A 20,775-nucleotide genomic window follows, 5' to 3' on the forward strand; every position below is an offset into this window, starting at 1 on the left:
GGTGAATTGGCTGTGTAATACTGGGGTTTGCTACGTCTTAGAAGCTCAGCCTGACCTAAAGCTGACTTCAGAGCAGTGCTCCCTGGGGTAACTGGGGTAATCATTGTGAATTGTTGTAAGCTTAACTCTACTGTGCATATGTTTATATGGTTGCTTAACTTTGCTTAAGTAGGCATGTAGAGAAGCTTTTCTCTAAAATGTATTATGAACTAATTAACCTATTTAAATTGTTTGCTTACTAGAACACTAGTTTTTAAAAGAAAATAACTTCTATTAAGCTTGAGATAATATCATTGCCTTCTGTTTTGGGTTGGAAAAGCCTATTTCACACATTTTTTTAGTGAATGAATATTATATGTGCCTAGAAATAAGACAGGTACTGTGGAAATTGACACTATTGCAGTGAGAAGCATTAGGTACCGTACTAAAAGAAGGTGCTTCCCTATCCCCCACCTGATCTCTGCAATTAACCATAGCTCCATTGTGCAGATTTGGCAGATGATAGTAACCCTGAAATGATGATACTGTATATTGTAAATAACAGGGCATTTCTGTCCAAAGCAGACAATAGAGCTTCAAAGCAAGGGAAAAGACAAATACTGTGCTATTGAAGGCCATAACCTTCTACCTTTTAAAAAAGGGTCTAATCTCAAAAAATAACAGGGTAAAAGCCAACTAAATGAGGGTGGTAAAGCTGAAAACAAGGTGTTCTTGATTTAACTGTTAGAGTGCTGGTCTTTCCCAATACATCAACTAAGTGAATGTTATTGTGAAGTTCAAGTACCCATTATGTTGTGAGGGTTAAAAAGACAGAACTAACAAAGAAAGAAGACTGAAGATTATTTCAGTTCCAAAGTCAAGGTATCAGTTACTGTGTCTTATGTAACGATAACTTAGGCGAGCAGGACAAGTTGAGATTACTCTCTCGGCAGAGACATCGTCCCTATTAATGTCACTAACTAGACACAAAGGTTTTTGTAGTGAAATTCTTAGGAGAGTGAGTTCTCTGAAATGATTGAATCACTCTGCTGAATGTGTGCTAATGAAGCGGTTTCTTGAGGCTTCTCTGCCTAGCATGGTAGTGGGGACCCAGCACAAATTAAGCAAATGTATTCTGAATTATAGGAGTAGAGTATTGCGTATCATAAAGGATACGGAATATTCAAAAGGAATGGGTCTCCTCATTTGCCTAGGACATATGATTTGTATAATAAGTATTGATTTGCATATCCAATCTGAACCATTTTAAGGGCTAGAGAACCAAAATAAAACTGCAGATTTACCCTGTGACTGTCAACAGTCTCATCTCTATATATCTATCTGTGTCTGTATCTATATAATATATTCATGGGGTTTTTAATACATATATATATGTGTGTGTGTATATATATATATATATAGGAAATATATATATATATTTAAAAACATTTTTTAATATTGTATGTGTTTCTATTGCTGGAGAAGATACATTATAAGAACTGGTTTTTGAATACAGGTGTGTCTGATCATGTTTGTCCCACTTATCCTCCCAGGATTAACATTTAAACATATCAGTGCTGGTGTTTAAACGTAAGACTCTTTTTTTCTTTGTCTTTTATAAAAGCAGGGAGAACTTAGTGTTACCTGGGGCAAATTTCTGATTTTAAAAAGAAAAAAAAAAAACTATTTCAGTGTCAGAATCCTGGCCTGGACCCATGGTACCTTCTACCTGAGATGCAAAACAAGACAGTCTAAATTTCTTTCCACTCCAGATGGAGCAACAACATACACAGAGAAAGGATGATGATTGCAAACGGTGCACAAATGGGAAGAGAAACAGCATTCTTGGGGATCTGTGACTGCTGTTAGGGGTAGTGGAATTTGTATGTTAAAGTCAAGTCTGCCAAGGAGTATCTCAGATTTTTTTTTTAATTGTTGCTTTTTAGTGTCAGCAGATGCACTTTGCGTGGTGAGTAAGTAGATGACCTTACCTCTGAACCCTCTGACATGTACTTCATAATAACTGAACTACTTCAACTAATTATTAAATTGTCAGGATGCTGTTTGCAGCACAGTCCATTTTTAGAAAGCAGATAGTCAGCTGTTTGGCATTATGTTGGGTAGAAGAGTACCAGACAAGAAAGGCAGATTGCTTTGTAAGCTACAAAATGTCAGTCAGTAAATACTCAAAGGTCTGATTAAGTGAAAAAGGAGTAAATACTATGGCAATTTCTGTCCATGCATTGGATAATTTACCATAAGTAGGAAACAAACTGTAGCAGCAAGCAAACCACAATAATACCGGTCTGCGATGTCCTTGCTGCAATGTATAATGCCCAGATGTATCCCATATTATTGAGCAGATGAGACTTTGATATGTAGTATGTCCTGTTTGCTTAATAAGCATATTTTTTTTGCTTACATTTCTTCTTTGTGGGTATTTGGATATGCACTTCTTCTTTATCACTGAAACAAAAATTCTCCTTGTGCTGTAATAAATTTGGTTTGTGTAAAGTGAATGGATCATAGTCCTATGTGCATGTAATCCATAGTTGTGTATTTTGCAAATGTCTGTGTAGAACCCTTTTTTTCATTGCCTGAGGTGGCAAGCAAAGAGGATCTAAGTATATGAAATGTATGTCTCTGCCTGCAAGACTGCAGGATTTGCTTTTCAAGGTGTTAATTCTGTAGCTCTTTGTGAATAGGCAACAGCTGGAATGTGGCAGTTGAGTTATTAAAAGTGAAGCCTAATAAAAGTCCAATGGCATTTGTTTGTATTAAGTATCTCAAAATTTCTAGCTTCTCTGTCCATGAACTACAGCAGTAGCTCCTGTTTCATCTCTCACTGTTGCCATCGCATAACCTCCTGATGCTGCTGTCTGCCTCTGCCTCCTTGCTTGATTTCCCTTGACTGCACTCGCTGCCCTCCTCTCTGTTCACACCCCAGCTGCTTAGACAACATTTTGTGACGAAATCTTGAAAGCTCATCTTCAGCTGAAAGCTTGAGGCTTACATTATTCTCTGCCTTGTTTGAGCTCATCCAGTCCATCGTCTGTTTCAAATAGAAAGTGTAATTTTTTATTGCTGCTATATGTTTTCCTAGGGATGAACTATTAAACAGTAAGTCTTCATGCAGCATGCTGTTCTGTGTTACTCTCTGGTATCTGTTAATCTTGGCTGTGTCGGTAAATACTGGTTTTATGCTGAAAACAATAACTAGCTCTAGTGATCACTTGTAACCATGGAAATAGCATCTTAGGTTTTGTGGTCTTGCCTAGATGAGGTGAAAGTGGTGACAGAGGTGCCAAAACACGGGACAAATGCCACAGGTAGGCTTATCTTCACACTTAGACAAAGAATAGGACAAGGAAATTACTTGTCCCTTAAAAGGGACTTTTTTCCTAATTTTAATTTTGTGAAATAAAAACTAATCCAACAGTTCTGCAGTAAGGAAGTGAGAAGTGGCTCTTCAGTTACAAATTGCAGTTTAAGCCTTTTTTTCTTCACTTCACTAAAACTTCTTCAAATCTTTACATAGAAGGCGTGTCTTGGTTTGAAAGACAGGTGTCTGCTAAGGAAGGCAGAAGCCTCCCTTGGAATGGAAAATATTACCCCCTTCCCTCCAAATTATTATAATTTTGAAATTAAGGGGCTTTCAGGCAAAGATATGGGAAAAGGAATAACTGTTCTTTACTAGTATGTATAACAAGACAAACAACAACTATGGCAGCAACAACAAATGAAAGCAGAAACCCAGTACCAGCCTTCTCTCGGCTGTCAGGCCCTTTCCCCTTTGCTGCAGTCACGGCCACAGCCGGCAGGGGCGCTGGTGGCTCCCGGCCGGGCAGGGTGGGTGTGATGAGTCCCGCAGGGTGCGCTGTGGCGCGAGCTCAGCCACCTCTCCACACGGGTAATGGCGGCTCGGGTGGCTAGAGGGAGGGAAAAGAGGCTTCCTTTAGGAAGTCACAAGGGAAGCTGATCCTCGTGCCCCCTCTGGACAGCAAAAGGAGCTGTAGCAGGAACCTCAGAGTAGCAAGCTGGGAAGGCAGGGATGAGCAAAGTCTCAGAGTGGTAGACGAGATATATCAGACACTCAGCAGCTGTGGCAGGAGCCCCGGGGTGTCCCGGCTGGCAGGGGGTGCATGGCTATAGTGTGGCAAAAAACCCGGAGCAGTGGCAGAGAAACGTCAGGGATGGGCAGCGGCAGCCCGGCTCCCAAACACAGCCAGGAGAGGCTCCCTTGGAGGGGAGGGGGCTCGGGGATCCCAGGGTTTCCCCTGAGGCACCTGAGCAGATGGTGAAGGGTCCTTTGTTTGGTGAGGTAGGGTGTTGATAAGGTCCCAGTTCAGTGGCTGCTGTCACGAGCAAAGGCTCACCCCACAGCCCAAGCAGGACCAGGCTGGGCTCTGGCGATGGCAGCGAATTCCCTCCCCCAAGCGGCAGTTCCCACCGTCCTCCTCAGAAGCCAAGAGGCAAGAAAAGTAATAGCTGCCCCAGCCCTCTTTTCCCCAGCCCAGTTCTCAAGTATCTCTGCCCCTCAGAGAGAAACCCTCAGATAACAGAAGTGGAGCCAGATGCCCTCCTCCCGTGAGTTTGGCAACTTCTTCTGTCTCTTAAGTACCTGGTCGTTATAGTTCCGTAGCACCAAAATGGGCGGAAATTCCTTAAGGGAAAGAAAAACAAAAGGGAAAACCCTAACCTCCAACAAGGCTATGTTGAAACAAAGTAGTGATGCTAGGCATCGGTAAAAGTGTGTTTCCTTTGAAATTTCTGTGAGAACAGACATCTTTTATTTCAGTATATTGAAGCTAGTAATTGGTAGTGAGAATACATTAAATTGAATTACTTCACCATGTTGATACTACCAAAGCTGCAATCATTCACCTCTTTGTTCAGAGGATTGGGAATTCCTGTACATAGTATAAGACCGGGATTACGTGTAATTAGTGTTAATGCTAATTGCATGACAGGCTGCATTAAATCCAAGCACTCTATTCTCTTTAGCAGATGCACTCTAAAACAGAGTTTTGAGCTATTTTAGGTGGAGACTAATCTCCTGTTAGTGAAAGATATGAAGAGATGTATTCACTAATCCAAGAGATTGGTGAGAGAATTTAGAACCAAAAAGTGTCCTGCTCCATCCTCTTGTCTCATACATTTCCGTGTGTCATTTTTCTTAATGATCTGGTGGACAATCATAAGCAGTTAAGAAGACTCGCAAAATAATTAGTGAGCTAGCAGAAGATTGCGATGTACTATGAAGCAGTGTGGGTGGGGACCTTGAAGTTAAAGGTTATTTTATTTTAGCTGTATTATCAAATTGCATGCATGCAAGATACACTGGAAGTGTGTTCTAAGCACAACTGTATTGTATGTAACAAAGGACTAGAAAGTTTTATGAGCCAAATGAAAAATGGGGAAAACAAACTCTATTGCAGAGAAGGCAAGAAAGTGGGATTTTGGCTGCTGTTGAAATATAAGTACTGTGAATGCTGACTACCATAGTACAGGATTTATGGCAATTAAAGTCCTAAAATATTTTTCCCCTACCAAAAAGAGAGGGAGGTGGTAGGAAGAACCCCTCCAGAAACTGTGGATTTCTTCTTACATGTCTTCTTTTGAAGTTTTAAATTACTTTCTGGTGTGATAAACATTTCAATGTGGAGATGAAGACTAAGAAAGAAATTAGTCTGCTTATTTTGAGAGAGATGCCTTCAGTAGACTACCATTCCAAAACACGTAGGAAAGTTCTGGGTTCACAAATTCAATTTCCAGGTGTCATTGCTCTAAGAAATAATAAATAAATCACAGTATATATATATCAATAGCACACAGGTAATTGCACTGAAGATAAATTAGTTAAGCATGTTTTGAGAATAAATATATTATTTTTTTGAAGCCACAGTGTGGAGTGGCCTTTGGCCTCAGTGTTGGACCTATTTCAGCTGCTGATCTGAAACAGGGAATTCAGGGTATTACAGTGATTCAGATTCATTTTACATCCTTATTATAGGCAATATCAGCCTGTTGTCTTCTACTGCCTTGGTCTAAAAATTTAGTTGTGTTCTTAGAGTTGAGCACAGACTGAAGGATTTTTCAAATTATCTTCTGTCTTCACCAGTTCTTTCTCAGATCACTTACTTTTCCTTGCAGTTTGTTACTCAAGAGTCATGAAAAGGCATGATGTTCACAAACCATGAATAACAAAAAAGATGCAAAGTGTCATACCAGGTTTGCTCTGGATCTTGAGTATAATAAATTAATTTAAATCATGGTTCAGTCACAAGCAGAAAAAATTCCAAGTACAATTAATATAATTGACATCAGCCAGGTTTAACCTTTCATATCATCCACATCAGGTTTTGCGTCTTTGTCCAGTAAGTCACAATGCAAATACCATATATTTTGCTGCTGTCTTTATTGGATGGCACTGAAAGAAGCATCCAAGCAGCAGTTTTTCTTCTGTCCAGCTTCTCTTCAGGGGTTAGTAAACTAGGAAAAAAGTAATTTTCAAATCTGGATTAGCATAGCACTTAGTTTTTAATGACATCTTTAGCATCTGAGTGGAGATTATTGATTTGCGCTGAGGGCTGCTCCTGTGCTTAACATCTACCTACCAGTCTTCTAATGGAAATCCCTCCATATGGCACTGCCTTATGAGCATAGATGTTAGCCTGTTTTCAGTGGCTTGCCCTCGTAGCTGTAAAAATAACATGTTCTGTGAGAGTTACTCAGTAGCTTTTTCATATGTGGGAAGAAAAATCTATACTGTCTAAAAGGTGTGCCTTCATGTGACCTATGTAAAGGACGCAAAATCACTTTGCTTGTGTTTGATGTCTGCAGCGCACTTCACACAAAAACTTCTCAATAGACTACCCTACCTGGTGCTTGCTTTAAACTCTTGGAGAAAATACTTGTCTTCTGGTGCCATCTGCTGGCTTTAGTAGGAGAGAGAGGCAGTCTGATAATTGCCGTTAAAATCTCGTATTTTGCTAAAATATCTAGTTTTAAAGAACTAGTGTCCTAACATTTGGTGTATTTATCCAAATACAAGTGGCGGGAAACCATATATAAAAAAGTGAGTACAGTTGGATCTTAGACAGGAAATATTAGCAACAAGAGTACTCCATTTGGGTTTTAGCGTGGTAGAAATCTTTGCAGGCATCTATTTCACACCTTCCAGTGTGAGGTGTGAGCTCAGGTCCAGGTTGTGCATATGTCCATATGTGGGTGTACTCATGCGAAAGTTAGCAGGGCTGATACCTTCGAGTGTGGTCTCTGTAGATGCTTCGGCTCCTGACTTAGGTATCCCCTCCAAGTGCTGCACTTCGCATCTCTCAGAGTGATTCCATGTAATCCTATTAAATAACTTTCTGAGACATACAGAATCAGAATACTCTGATTTGGAAGGGACCCACAAGGATCATCAAGTCCAGCTCTTAAGTGAATGGCCCATAAATGGATTGAACCTGCGACCTTGGTGTTATTAGCACCATGCTCCAACCAACCAGTTGGACTGTCTTTCTGTGCAGACTTTCTGCATGTAGATGGGTTTTTCTTTGCTGCTGAAAAGCATCTTATAACAACTCTTATGTATTTAGATATTCTAAAATACCTTCCTTAGTTGCAGAACCTGGGATTACCAATGACACAAGTTTTACAATCAGCAGCATTTGTGGTACAGTGCAGTTTGCAGATGTGGGACTAAAACACAACATCTCTAGACCCCTATGGAAGGCTGTGTAGTTCTGCATGGAGCCAAGAAAAAGGTCACAGGCTTGGGTATCTTTGATAATTTTCTTTGACTACCTAGTTTTTTTGGCGGTAAGCAGCCTATGACGAGATTGTTGGATCTCGAGATCGTGAGGTGACCTGGTTTCTTTACCAATTTTCTGAAGTGTTGTCACTAGTGCTGTAGGCTTAGGTTCTGAAATACCTTAATTTCTTTATCTTTAAAAGGTAAATAATTATAATTACTATTCTTTGGAGAAACTTGATGAAAGGCTTTCCTCTTAATATTATTGAAACTTAACTGGAATTCTGTAATATACAAGATGCTTGATGTACATATACTATATCAAAATGTTTGATTGTATTTGCTTTTGTTTTGTGGTAGGTGTGTATTTTTCATTGCCCTTAAATGCAAACAGAGTATGGAATAATGAAGAAAAAATAATTCCCATGTTTGCATACTGCACTGTGTCACAGAAATATTTATTGTTGCACTTCTTCATAGTTGCTGTTATATGAAAGAGGGTGGATGAATAGATGGAAGCCTTCAGTTTTACATGAAGGAGAAGGAAATATAAGAAATGTAAAATGGAGAGGACACTTAATTGCTTGGGCTAATAATATGGTAAGTATTTTTCACCTCCATTACATGAACAAAAATATCTCTGTGTTGCACTGATTATTGAAATTTTTCAATGCTAATTGCCAAAATATTCAATTGAAAAACTGTGCATTTGTAGAATTGGGTACAAAAGGCATTGAAGGATGGTGGTTTATATGTCATTTCTTGGTAGAAATTTCTTCCATTGTTTCGTGCTGGTTAGTCAGAGTTCTCCAATATGATTGCCACTTCTGAAGAAATTAGGAAAGTAGCTCTACATACCACTGTGGTGGTCACTACTGCACACTATTGCTAATTAGAATTTTGATTAGTGCAATTTATTGAAGCAAACCAAGGAAGGAATGCCAATGTAATTCTTCTTTATATAAATAATAAAGTATCTCCACTCCCTGCCACCCCCTGAAAAAAAGTAAACTGTCTGGATTTTGTAATTTGTACTGAAATGACATTATTACATGCATTTTCAATGTTGCAGATTATAAAAAAATATAGTAATAATTTCTCATTTTGTTAGGCCACTAGAAAAAGTTAGACTTAGGAGAAAATAGGCCCCTTTTTGTGCTAAGTGTAATTTTATAGGAAACCATTGCGTTCATTCTGAGTGTTGCATTTCACCTATCACTGTATATCTAATTGACGGCTCTATGTTTTGAGCAGTGAGGGATATGTTTTTAAGTGTGTATCATGTCTAAATTCCAAAATATTTTTTAAAATACGGTGAAAGTACTTCTACTTCTGAAACACTAGCTTTTTTTTTCTTCTATTGTTTTTCCATCCTAAAGGGAAGCATTTATTAAAATATTTTAAAGCCATTGTTCTTTTCTATCTTTCAAAACCAGTTTGATGTGAAATTGTTAGAGGTGGACCTTTGTTTATTTGCTTCCCTTTAATAACTCTCTTAGAATGGAAGCTTCATGGAGGGCTTGATTGATATAACATTAGGTTTTTTGAAGGTTTTGTTCTTTTCAGAGCCATACAATTAAATACATATTCTAGGTATATGCGGGGGATGGATAGGATGAGAGCTATCCCTAGAGATGATGTGCCAATCAGAACACAGAATACTAATAAAACATTGAGAGCCATCTGTCAGAGACAAAAAGCCATGGTCAGGGCCTATCTTTCAAAGAAAAATGAAATTACCTCCTCCAAAAGATTAATATATTTGGTTATTGCCCTTTCCCTTCCCCTTTAACTTTTTAAACTCCGTTCTCTAGCAAGGTTTTGTGTTACACTTCTTTTTTTCAAAATCAGAGAAAGTCTTTATAGCCTTGCTTCTTACTGTGTGTGCTTGGTTACCTAGTTTTTATATTTAGTCAAGGTCTAATTCTGCTTTCCAGATGCATAGGTAACCCATATTTGCTGCTATGCCCTCTTCTTCCTGCATGGCTAATAGCACAAGTTTTACAAACTGAGACATCTGAGGACCAAATCCTTAGAGGCATTTGGCTGCTGGACTCCCATTTGGACAGGTTTTAGCTCCTTCATGATAGGAAGTTGACTGTGGAAGTCCTTTCAGTTCATAGCGCAAATGCCATACCTGTTAGAGGAGAAGCCACTGCCCAAGCATTCTCACGCCATTCAAGGAGTCACATACACACCACCCCAGGCTTTAACTGCAAGGACTGGAGTCCTTTTACTGTGGGCAGCTCCAAAGAGCTGACAGGTGCCCCTTTTGACTCCTTGCTCACTACTTGTGCACCTGCTCATGGGCAGAGCAAATTACATAGCAACAACTAAAACATCAGTGAGTCATCAACACTATTCTTACAGTAAATCCATAACTCAGCACTGTACCAGCTACTAAGAAGAAAAATTAATAATTAATTGCCAGCCAAAATCATATCTAGGTGTAAGTTCACAGTTTACAGCCTAAGACTTCAAAAAAATTCAGCTACTCACGCTAAGCAAGTAAACCTAAGCAAAGAGCATACTATATCACATGATATAACTCTAAATATCTTACTCTTATGTAAAACTTACTATATTAAACAACTGTCTCTCAACACTTACAGCCAAAGAGGATCCTTGGTTTGAAAGCCACTTTAAACATGAGCTGGTCTATCCCATATAAGATTTGCTGCCATGTAGAAAAACAGAAGGTGTGATACGGGTCACTGAAAATCATCCTTGAAGACAAAGTAGTAAGATTTATAAAAAGCAACTTTATTAAAATGCAATTCAAGCAAGATTAAAAATTTTGTCAGAAGAGCTTAGAAAACACAAAGCATAAGAACCTTGTTTACGTTACCTAGAGATCTGGGCTCTGTATGTTGCAGATGCTATGTGTGAGTTGTTGTTTGGTTTTTTGTTTTTGAAACCTTGATGTCTGCTAGCTGATGAGATGCCAGTAGAAGTGTGTTCCATGCTCACAGTTCTTCAGTGACAAAAATCACTGAAAAAAAACCCTTTCACCCACCCTCATACCACTTACTGTTCCTTGTGATTTGAAAAAAAAAAAGGCAAAACCTGGCTTAGACTGTGCCCCACCCATGACTTTTAAACAGTTGTGTCAGTGTATTTGTACAGCTGGGAACATAGAAACTCACAGTATAGGAAACAGAAATAGGCAGGGGAATCTTCTAAATCAGTTTTGCCACTAGGAAAATCCTGTTGCAGTAGGGATTTCTGCAACATGCATCAGACAGCGAGGCCCGTGGAAAGAAATAGGGACCGATTCTTGATAGAAGTTTCAGAGATCTTTATTCTCCAGCCACATGGCTGTGGGACTGCCGAAGAACTGAGCAGTCATGGGGCAACCAGGGTCCTTCCTGGACAGGGGAACACAAAATAACCAATGGGGAACAGGATTAGGGTACATGTGACGAGGGAGCAGGGAGACCCCGTAGGCCGTGCCTCTACTCCAGGGTCCCCTCCCCCCAGACTCCACGCCGGGGGGGGAGGAACCCCAACAAAATCCTGACATGGCATGGCATCATGGATTCTGACCTTTCAAGGTCTTCTCCATCCCCTTTTCTGTGATTTGAAGACTCACTCTCTAAGCTCTGTGAGCAGAAAAGAAGTCCCTACTAAAATGTTTTATTTTAGAGACTTTTGTTTTAAATTACCAAGAACAAGTCATTATTTAACATGAAATTAATTTCCATTCTGCTATTGGAAAGGTTATAGCTTACCTTGTCTAAATGACGTGAAAAAGATCTAATTATTGGTTCTTTTTTTCCTCCGTCTCTCAAATGACTTTAATCTTCCTGGTTTTTAACTTTTTGTTCTGTTAGTTTAGGAGATTTCCTGAGAAGGGAGTAAAAAAATCACAGCATACAAAAGCAAGCATTGTTTAAATATGCTTGCTTTTCTGTTTTAATATAAGTAGAAATGCATATCTTGAGATTGAATTTATTTATCTTAATGAGCTGTTGCTTTTCTTTTTCCAAGGTGGAAATTTCTGTGTCTCTACTGGGGCTGTTGTGAAAAAGCTGGGATTCTTTTTATTTCTCCAGGAGTAGCACCAGCCTAATAAGCCAAACTGGTTCATGACTAGAATTGCTAGTCTGTCACTCATTTACTTATTATGTCTTTTTATTTGGCATGTGAATTTAAAATATCTAAATTACTCTGATCCCTTTACTCCTTTTGTCACCTCCTAGATTAGGTGGGTTTTTGTATCAACAGTTTTTTTCTGTTGGCACACTCAGCTCTGCTCTGAAATTTATGCCATAAACTGCTCTGACCTCCTTAGCGTACAAAATGGTGAGCAGGAGTTTGTCATACTGAATAAAGTTCTCTTGTTTTTAAACTTTCAGGGCGTGAAGATACTTGACATGATCTCCAAGCAAAGAATTACCAATGTGCCTCGAGATGACATAAGCCTTCGCCCAGATATGTATCCCTGCAGCCTTTGCTGGAAGGATAATTTAACGCTGATTATTGGCTGGGGAAATTCAGTAAAGGTGCAATTATACCTGTCTTTGTAATAAATGCTTGCTGTTATCACAGACAAACAGAGGATTGTTTCTGAAAAGTAAAGACAATCAAAAAAAATAGAATTTGGTTTGAATAGTGTTCAGAACTCTTGCTGCTGTAGAAATGTCATTGGACTGACCCTCATGAGGAGGAGGAGTGATAGGCACCCAGCGGTCACATAGGTCTCTGTGTGAGAGCATGCAGTGAATGTAATCCTCAGGGACATTTCACTCCTGTGTGCCTTGGAGGGATTTCGTCTTCTGAAAGCTTTTAGTGTGTTGTTGAATTCATTTCTTTTGATTAACATTAAGGAAGAACAACTTACCATGAGATATTGTCGGAGGGGATTGCTTTGGGGGCTGAGGAGGTTGCAGCTGCTAAAACAGCTGCATGATTTTGGTCAACCATGGGGGAAAAAAAATGGGTGGGTAGGAGGACAGACTGCTTAGGGTTTTCTTATCTTTTAGCAGGAAACTCGCATTTCAAACTTGTGTGGTGCAGACTGATTATAATTTGCTCAGACCAGCACCTGACATGTGTTTGTTACAAGCCTGTTAGCTGTTTTCAAATAACAGACTGCTGCATCACTGCACAGTGGGAAATTAAAAGTGCCTGATAGGAATAGATGGAAAGGGAGGATAAAGTGAGGTAGGTGACGTGTAAAAAGCTTTTGGAGCATTAGGCTTAGTTTTATAAATGAGGAGGTTTGTCCTAAGTTTGGCATCTGTCTTCCCCCTTCTATTTGCATGTACTTCACAACAGTTGGTTATTTGCATTTATTTATATGTATATACTCCTCTCCTATAACTGGGAGTACCAAATAGCAAACTTACTGAATAAGAATCCGGTACCTTGAAAGGTAATGAGATGCAAAGTGTGAGAATACACCAAGACCAAGTTCATATATAAATGCTTCTATGAAGAAACCATAGTGGGCAGGTATTTTCACATTTCTCTTACGTGGTCCTCTTCCAGCATATTTATAAGGCTGTGAACTACAGCCACAACTTTCCTGTGTGCTTTTCTTTAGTGATGCATCAATACTGTTTCACAACTTGTGTTTTTCAAAATAAAGGAATCCATGTCCGAGAATTCCCAGAAATCCCTTTTCTTACTGATGCGAAGTATCGTTTTAGGAATTCCAGTTTCTTCATTGTAACGATACAAATCTCTGTTTCAGATTTGCTCAGTAAAAGAACGGCATGCCAGTGAAATGCGTGACCTTCCAAACCGCTATGTGGAAATAGGTATGGTTTTGTGAATGCACTCCTTTTCAAAAAGCTTTGAATGACTGGTTTTACATTCTAGCCATAACAAATCTGTTACACTTCGGAGACGACATGCAGTTGTAACATAAGTGTCTCCTCATTTTTAATTGCTGAGGTTGTCATAATGTCCTCTTGCATAGGTGTGAGGGTTTTTGTATAGAGAGCCTTAAGTTCTGGGATCATCTAAAATCAGAGATACTTGTGTGAACTTCCTTTAGAGAACTTGGGTTTTCATCTTGGTTAAATGATTTACTACTACAGTGTAGTAGTAAAGAGAAAATAGATGCTACTTTATTTGATTATATGTTGTTTGACTACACTACTTATAACATTTTTCCCTTTTTTTTCCCCTTAAAATCTCTGGTATAGTGCTAGGAAATTGATTTTATTTATTTTTGTTTCCTTTCTTGGCTTCTGAATTTTATATTTTCATTTGCTTTCTTATTTTTCTATCTCATGTGATGTGAATAAATTTTTATTATTGCTAATTATTGGAAAAGCTCATGACAAAATGTGTGTATTAAGTAAAGTGGAATTCAAAGAAAATTTGGAAGGGAAGTGGGGATGTAAACAAAAAGTCACAACTGTCCCCAGAAGCATGTGCTGAGGAAAGGAAGTATCTAGGAGCTGGTAGTGCTGGGAAGATAAGCAGGCCCTCTGACTCTGCAGACCAGAGTGGGCAACAGTTTGTAAGCTTTGGTGCTCCCTTGACTGTAATAACATGAGACTGTAGATAGAGTGTTCAAGCAACATCCTGAATCATGTCCGTTTGGAATGGTGCATGGCATAGGTGTATATATGCTCTGGTTTCTGATTTCAGGAAAGGACTGTTCTAAAATAGCTTCTGAAAATCAGCTAGGAGACTTAAACTCTGCAGGGACTCTGGATACTGAGAGATTGGTGGGGTGCCTGAAAATAACTAAATGGGTTTGGTCACATACTGGCAAGTGTACAGGGGCAACTTCTACTTCAGCTATAATATGTTTATATGGATGGTGCTAGTCTTACATGACTGTTTATTGGAACTTGATTAAAAAAAAAATAAAAAGCTGTCATCGGGCTATTTAGGTGCAGACATGAAGGATAAAGATTTTTGTGGATTTAACTTTTTCGTCGTAAAATTTCTGGCCTGTAGTTTTCTCTGTATTCTAGAGGACCGGTATTTTATCTCACTTAGCCTGTTAATGATGTGCTTGAGATTTTATTTTCTGGTTTCAGGTCAAAGCACTGAAATTGCACTGCCAAATGCTGTCCACAGTACTCATTAGAACTTGGGAGGATTGGGAGGGAAAAGAGAGAGACATTGTTTGTTCAAATGTCAGTATAAATTAAAATTGTCTTTCATATAGTCACAGAGAAGGTCTTCTTGACAGCAGTGTGTCATGCCATAACATCTATTTCAATTTTATTTCAACTTTACTTTTCAAAGGCATAGCTGGAAGGTCTGATTTTATATCAGACCTGCAACCAGTATAGTTTTTTTGCAAGACCACTAATACCCAAAGTGGATGCTTATACTTGCATAAAGAATTTATACAAGGCAAGAATATCATCCTTCAATGCAAGGATAACTGAGTATCCTTCAGATATTTTGAGTCATAAGATCTTGTCAACAGACTTTCTTAACACAGAGTTACTTTTGTCATGCTTAGAGGTATGGGGATTTTGATTTTTTTCTTCCTGCTTTTACAATTTTTTACCTGGAAAGAAAATCAGAAGTGGAGCAGGAAGCTTCATAGTTGCTTCTCTGGTCATCATGGTAATACATATAGAGTCTATGATAAAACAGTGTTTTCTCATGTGTCAACAGTTTCAGGTTTATGCTGGTTTAGAGCCATTCTGAGGGCCCCTAAATTCCATGGTGGTGTCATAGATAACTGTGACGGCATTAGTAGATAATAAATGTTTCTTCAGTACTTTGCAGTCCAGTGAATAAGGAAACAGTATTTCCTGCATTGCAAGTTAGGTGCATAGGATCCTGTTTAACAACGTACCTCCTCATCTTCTGTTTCTGTCTTAAGAACTAGCTATACTTACTCCAAGGTGGAAAATAATTACAGTACCTACTGTGATGCTAAACCAGACACCCCAAAATGTGCGAGAGTTACACCACAGAACTGTTCTAGCTGTTTTATCTTAAAGAAGATAATGCTGTGATTACCTGTAAGAGAAAATAGATTAATTATACAGGTCTCCTGCACTGAGATCCATGTGACATTGCTGATTTTATTTACATCTTTCAGTATATTAGTGGTGCTTTTCTTCAGTAACCTTGCTGTTGTTTCTGCTACAGTTCATTGCCTCTGTGAGTCTTCATTCAGTGTCAAAGATAAACTCCAGTGAGTGTTTCTATTTAGGTTTAAACATATGTTAGCTGAGCAGATCCTATCAGTTTAGCTCTGTCAGCTACTGCTGTGAAGTAGTGTATTGATTAGAAAGTATTGGTATTGAATTACAGGCTTAACGTGGACTAAATGCCATTGTGATCCTTTTTAAAGAGTGCTTGACCTCTGTGCTCACTTCTGAAGCATGTACAAAAGCTGTAATGCTGCACAGCTTCTGGTCTGAACAGGGAACCCTTCCTCAACTGGAACCCATGAGAAGGCTGGTTGCTAAATAACTAATAACTAATTTTCAGTTAATATAATGCCTTTTGAAAGGAAAATAAGTCGTTTAGTCTTCCTTGCCCTTGTCAGGATTTTACGTACTTTTATGGAGAAGTACTTTATATCTGCCTCATAATGATAGCAGAAAATAGAGATTAACACCAGAAATATGTAAAAGACTTCAAGTTGATTAGAGAATTTCTATTCAATTTATTTTTGCCCAGATTTTGTCTGAGGAATCTCAGGTTAATTCCAGGTACCAGCCAAGCAGCAATGTCTCTTGAATACTTGTCTCCCTTTGCATTCTACCAAATTTCCCACAGAGCAGATTTCTGGTTTTAAAATTACATGTTTTAAGGCTATGTTTGTAACAACACACCTGTATATTTTATGAGGGAATAGCTTCACACCTGCATGGCAAGTGAGAATCATGCATCGAGATTGCACATTTCAATCTGAAAACATCGGAATATTTATTTTCTTGTTTGTAAACTGAGATTAATGGGAAATGTACCAACATATGTCTCTTTATATACACAGACTGTAAAGCTTAATTGATGAGTGTGATGATCAGGAAATGTACTTCATAAGGTGATTTATGCAAACACTTCATTGAACCAAGTCTGCTATACTCTGAGAAGCCAAAAAAAGGTTAAGAAAAAACCCAAACCTAGTTATATAATTGATTCTACTTAGACTTTTGTTCATCTGTTTTGCCAAAAACCAAACCTATCCTTTATAAATTTCTTCATAAAATGAGTCAAAATTCTTCAAGATTTTGACTTCTTTGTTATCAAACCTCAGAATTTCTAAGCCCCAAAGTCCTTCAAGACTGAGTATTTTCCCTGTTGGTTAACAAAATTTTCTCGGTTCAATGGAAAAAAAGAGTTTTTCAGAAAATCAGCTTTGATGCTTAAGTGATACTTACGTGGGACCTTTTCTTGTCCTCTAGTTGGAACTGAATTCACATGCTGTCAGAAAAGAAAAAAAAGTTATATTTTTGTATCAAGTGCAACTCCATGCATAAGATAATAGCTAATCAAAGCATGCCATTTTGTATTGTTTTGGTTTGGATAAATTACCTAGCACACTAAAAACATCTGCAAAATTTGTATTCATTGTTATAGGCCACAGTGCAGCTTACCCTTAAGTGTTCTCAAGATGGTATCTCCACCACCAATGCTTTTAGTTGAAACATTGTGCCCATTGAAATCAAAGGTAAAACCTTCTGACTGTAACCAAAATATTACTCTCTAAAGTCTGCTGTGGTAAAGCAGGGGCTGCTTTTAGAGGTTTGACTAAACAAAATAGACTCCTTTTAGTTTCAGTGTGTCGCATATGTGTGGATCTTTAAATCCCAGAGAACGTGGTTTTATACAGTTTAGGTAAATAATGTAGCATATGTTGTTTCATTTCTGTAGTTTGGTGTATTTCATACATTTCATTTAATGAGCAGCAAAAGAGGTTTACAGGTTTCTTCATTTTGCTTCCTGGTAATTTGTTTGACAGCTGTACATAGATGCTGAACATGGAGTAGGTCCACTGTCAGCATATCTTCTATCTTCTCTTATGACAGGCATAAACATGTATGACACGTGGCCATACCTCAGTCATTTCCGTTTACTTCAATACTACATTTGTTTTAATTATTTTGGATCCTTTTCAAATTAACAGCATATCTGCACTGCCTTTATTTTGGATTTTTTTTCCTCCTTGATCACAACACAGTGTCCAGAGAGTAAGTCAAATTAACCTATTATTGTTCTGTGCAGCTATAACTTCCATCTTCTTTTTTTGGTAAGACTTTTTTGATTACAGCATCAAAGGTTTTTATCAGGTCAAGAAGCACTGTCTACGCCAGTTTTTCTTTGTTCAGGGCTGTAGCAGCAGAGCTAGAGCATTGTGTTTCAACAACGCCTCTTGAGAAGGATGAGCTGAGAGAAAGCTGAAAGTGAAACCAAGGAAACTAAACTCTATTCAAAAATAAAACTTGAAGTGGTGATTTTTGTTTGTTTATTTTTGATTCACAGATCAATACTTCTGCTTGGTCTTAAATACACCATTACATTGGGCATTGCAAGCATGTTCACTGGCAAAGGGACTGAAGTTCTAGTATAAGACAAAGAAACACACGTGGATTTTAAAGCTGTCTCTATAATCATTATAAGGGATTAATGATAATTCACCATGCTGTTTTCTGCTTCAAATACAAACCACAGTATTTTACATGCCTTTGAGAGCCTTCTCTTGGCCCTCCTATAAAGCTGAATTTGAAGTTTCTTTGATAGTATTATGGATTTCACTTTGTTTTTTCTTTTCCATGTTTTTCCTCTTGCCTTCCATATTATTTTAAAATGCCAAATACTAAATTGTAAACTGAGAATAAGATACGTAGTTGGTTTTGAACTGGTTTTTTTTAAATCATCACTGAGAGCAACGTGTGACACAGTCAAAGTAATCTCATCGGTGTTGTAGGCTAGAACAAGATAATTACGTACGTGGTTACAAATGTGAGCCTATTCTCTGTGAATGGATTGAATGCTCTACCCTTGTGTTGTAGTGTGGTCCCTCAGTGATGTCAAAGTGTTAGCAGTCATTAAAAGAAAAGCAGTACTTGCTTATTCGTTGAGAGACAGATGTCAGACATGTACTCTGTTTCATTGTATTTTTTCTCCCTTTGTGAGAGGACAGTTATTTCTCCCGTTCCTTCTTATTATCTTAGTTAAAGAAAATTAGCTTTATTTTTAATGTCTTTATGCTGTATTTTCTGTTTGCCTTGCTAAAATAATTAGTAACTTCCAGTAGATAGATAGATATATATTAGTAATGTAATACGCTAAACAGTAAGGAAGGAAACATGTTATTTCCTACTTATGCTTAGATTCTCCTAAAACTATGGAAGAAAATAATGAAGTATCTGATGTTTTTTTTAAAGCTTATAGTTACAAGGCTTTCTAATGTAAATACTTTGATAATTCCTGGTTTGGGCCCCATGAGAGAGGAGCTCTCAAAAAAGGGGTGCCTTGTAAATCCAGCCAAAGAAAAATAAATAGCTGTTTCTGTGGTAGAGGTCTCATTTAGTAAGTCATTTTGTAAATACAGTTCAGCACTCTGTTTTTTCTTCTCTTTCTTGAATAATCCTCATACAGCTATCTCGATTTCAAGACCAATTTTAGAAAATTATGTTTTCAGTTTTATGAACAAGAAAAGATACTATGAACTGTGTTTTCTTTGTAATGAGTATATCTGTAAATTATTCTGTGATGTTTAAAGTGATGATCAATAAATAATGATCTTTGTGTTTTCATATATCATACCAATAGATGTAGCAGGTGCGATTCTCTTATGGCCACATGAACTTGCTGGGAATATGCAAACCAATGAAGTTGTACTAGTTATTGCCTGTTTTATTGAGTTTGATTTTGGTTTTGCTTCCTTTTCCAATGTGATTACTGAAAATCAGACTGAGCCTTCATTTAAAATATTTAATCTCTAGCATATCCTGGAGCACAAACATTTCTTTTTGCAAGCTTTAATGTAATTGAATCTGTTAAATGTAGATTTTCATCTGATCCAACTGGGAAATCTGTGGGTTTGTTATATGTATTGAGTCTTCAACTCTCGGAAGTGCTGCTGTATGCTGTTGATTGTCACTGAAAATCAGTGAGTTTTTCTTAATAGTAGTTCAGACACATTCATTTTTTTAAGTCTGTTTTTCTTTCCTGTATTTCAGTTTTCCAATTTGACACTGAATTCTACATCAGTGGACTTGCACCTATCTGTGACCAGCTTGTTATACTTTCATACGTAAAGGAGATCTCCGAAAAAACGGTAGATTTTTTATCTCAGAGTTTCTTCACAACATTAATTTGCCCTGTGAGTTGGGCCTTAAACTAGTCATGCAAATTATCTGATTATCTGAGAAAAAATTTGTAGTCTGCTGGTAGTGAACAGTTCTTGAAACTTCTCTGATCTATAAAACAAGGTTAGTGGAGGTGATGTTGAAGACTAATGTGCTTACATTTCAGAAATCATGTTTGGGTTCCTTTTTTTCTTGCAGAACACAGAGAAGGTCTCTAGCTAGCCCTTCTTGCTTCTTTTTCCTTCCTTTCTTCTCCCCTGCCCCTTTTTATCTCCTTTTCTCTCTTTCTTCCTGATGTTTCTGCACCAGAAGAAATGAAGAATCTTGTTTAGCCATAAGAGGAGCTTGCTGACACTGCATCTCAAAGGAAATGAGAGTAGTGAAGTTGATCAAGTCAAGCAATAAGAGTTACTGCGGGGTGAAATGAATGATTGTGAGCGAGTGGCATCATTGTCTCCCTTCTAAGATCTGTAGTTGTGTACACCCAGATCCATGCGTGGATAGGTAGAAATTAGAGTTCATGTCAGTCGTTTTCACTGTGTGCGGATAAGTGCTGTGTCTGTCTCCAACATTGATTTCATATTGCCAAATAAAAGGCAAGGCAGTGGAGGAAATCCTTGAAGCTGTGGTGTGAGAATGGCAGATGCTCTTGATCATCTCTTTGATAAGCATGTCTTCGTTAGACAACCATCACCATAGTAACCTTAAGAAACTGGGTGCACAAGTTGCTAGGCAATGAAATGCTGTAGGTTCAAACAAATGCTCGAGCCTTCTGAAATCAATGGG

The 20,775-nt window shown here is 38.1% G+C and overlaps 1 protein-coding gene across 3 annotated transcripts in view; it reads left to right on the forward strand.

Moving 5' to 3' along the window:
• VPS41 (VPS41, HOPS complex subunit) overlaps positions 1–20,775 on the forward strand; it is a 92,888-nt gene that overhangs the window by 34,980 nt on the left and 37,133 nt on the right. Inside the window, exons 6-9 of one of the 3 annotated variants that reach the window (XM_017727059.1) lie at positions 8,216–8,335; positions 12,094–12,240; positions 13,434–13,500; positions 19,861–20,003. In XM_017727059.1, the coding sequence (XP_017582548.1) occupies positions 8,216–8,335; positions 12,094–12,240; positions 13,434–13,500; positions 19,861–20,003 (477 nt within the window). The remainder of the gene's footprint in view (positions 1–8,215; positions 8,336–12,093; positions 12,241–13,433; positions 13,501–19,860; positions 20,004–20,775) is intronic. The other 2 variants (XM_008644626.2, XM_017727060.1) reach the window with 2 other exon arrangements.

The sequence above is a fragment of the Corvus brachyrhynchos genome, unplaced genomic scaffold, assembly GCF_000691975.1.
Source record: "Corvus brachyrhynchos isolate BGI_N302 unplaced genomic scaffold, ASM69197v1 scaffold1002, whole genome shotgun sequence".
Lineage (NCBI taxonomy): Eukaryota > Metazoa > Chordata > Aves > Passeriformes > Corvidae > Corvus > Corvus brachyrhynchos.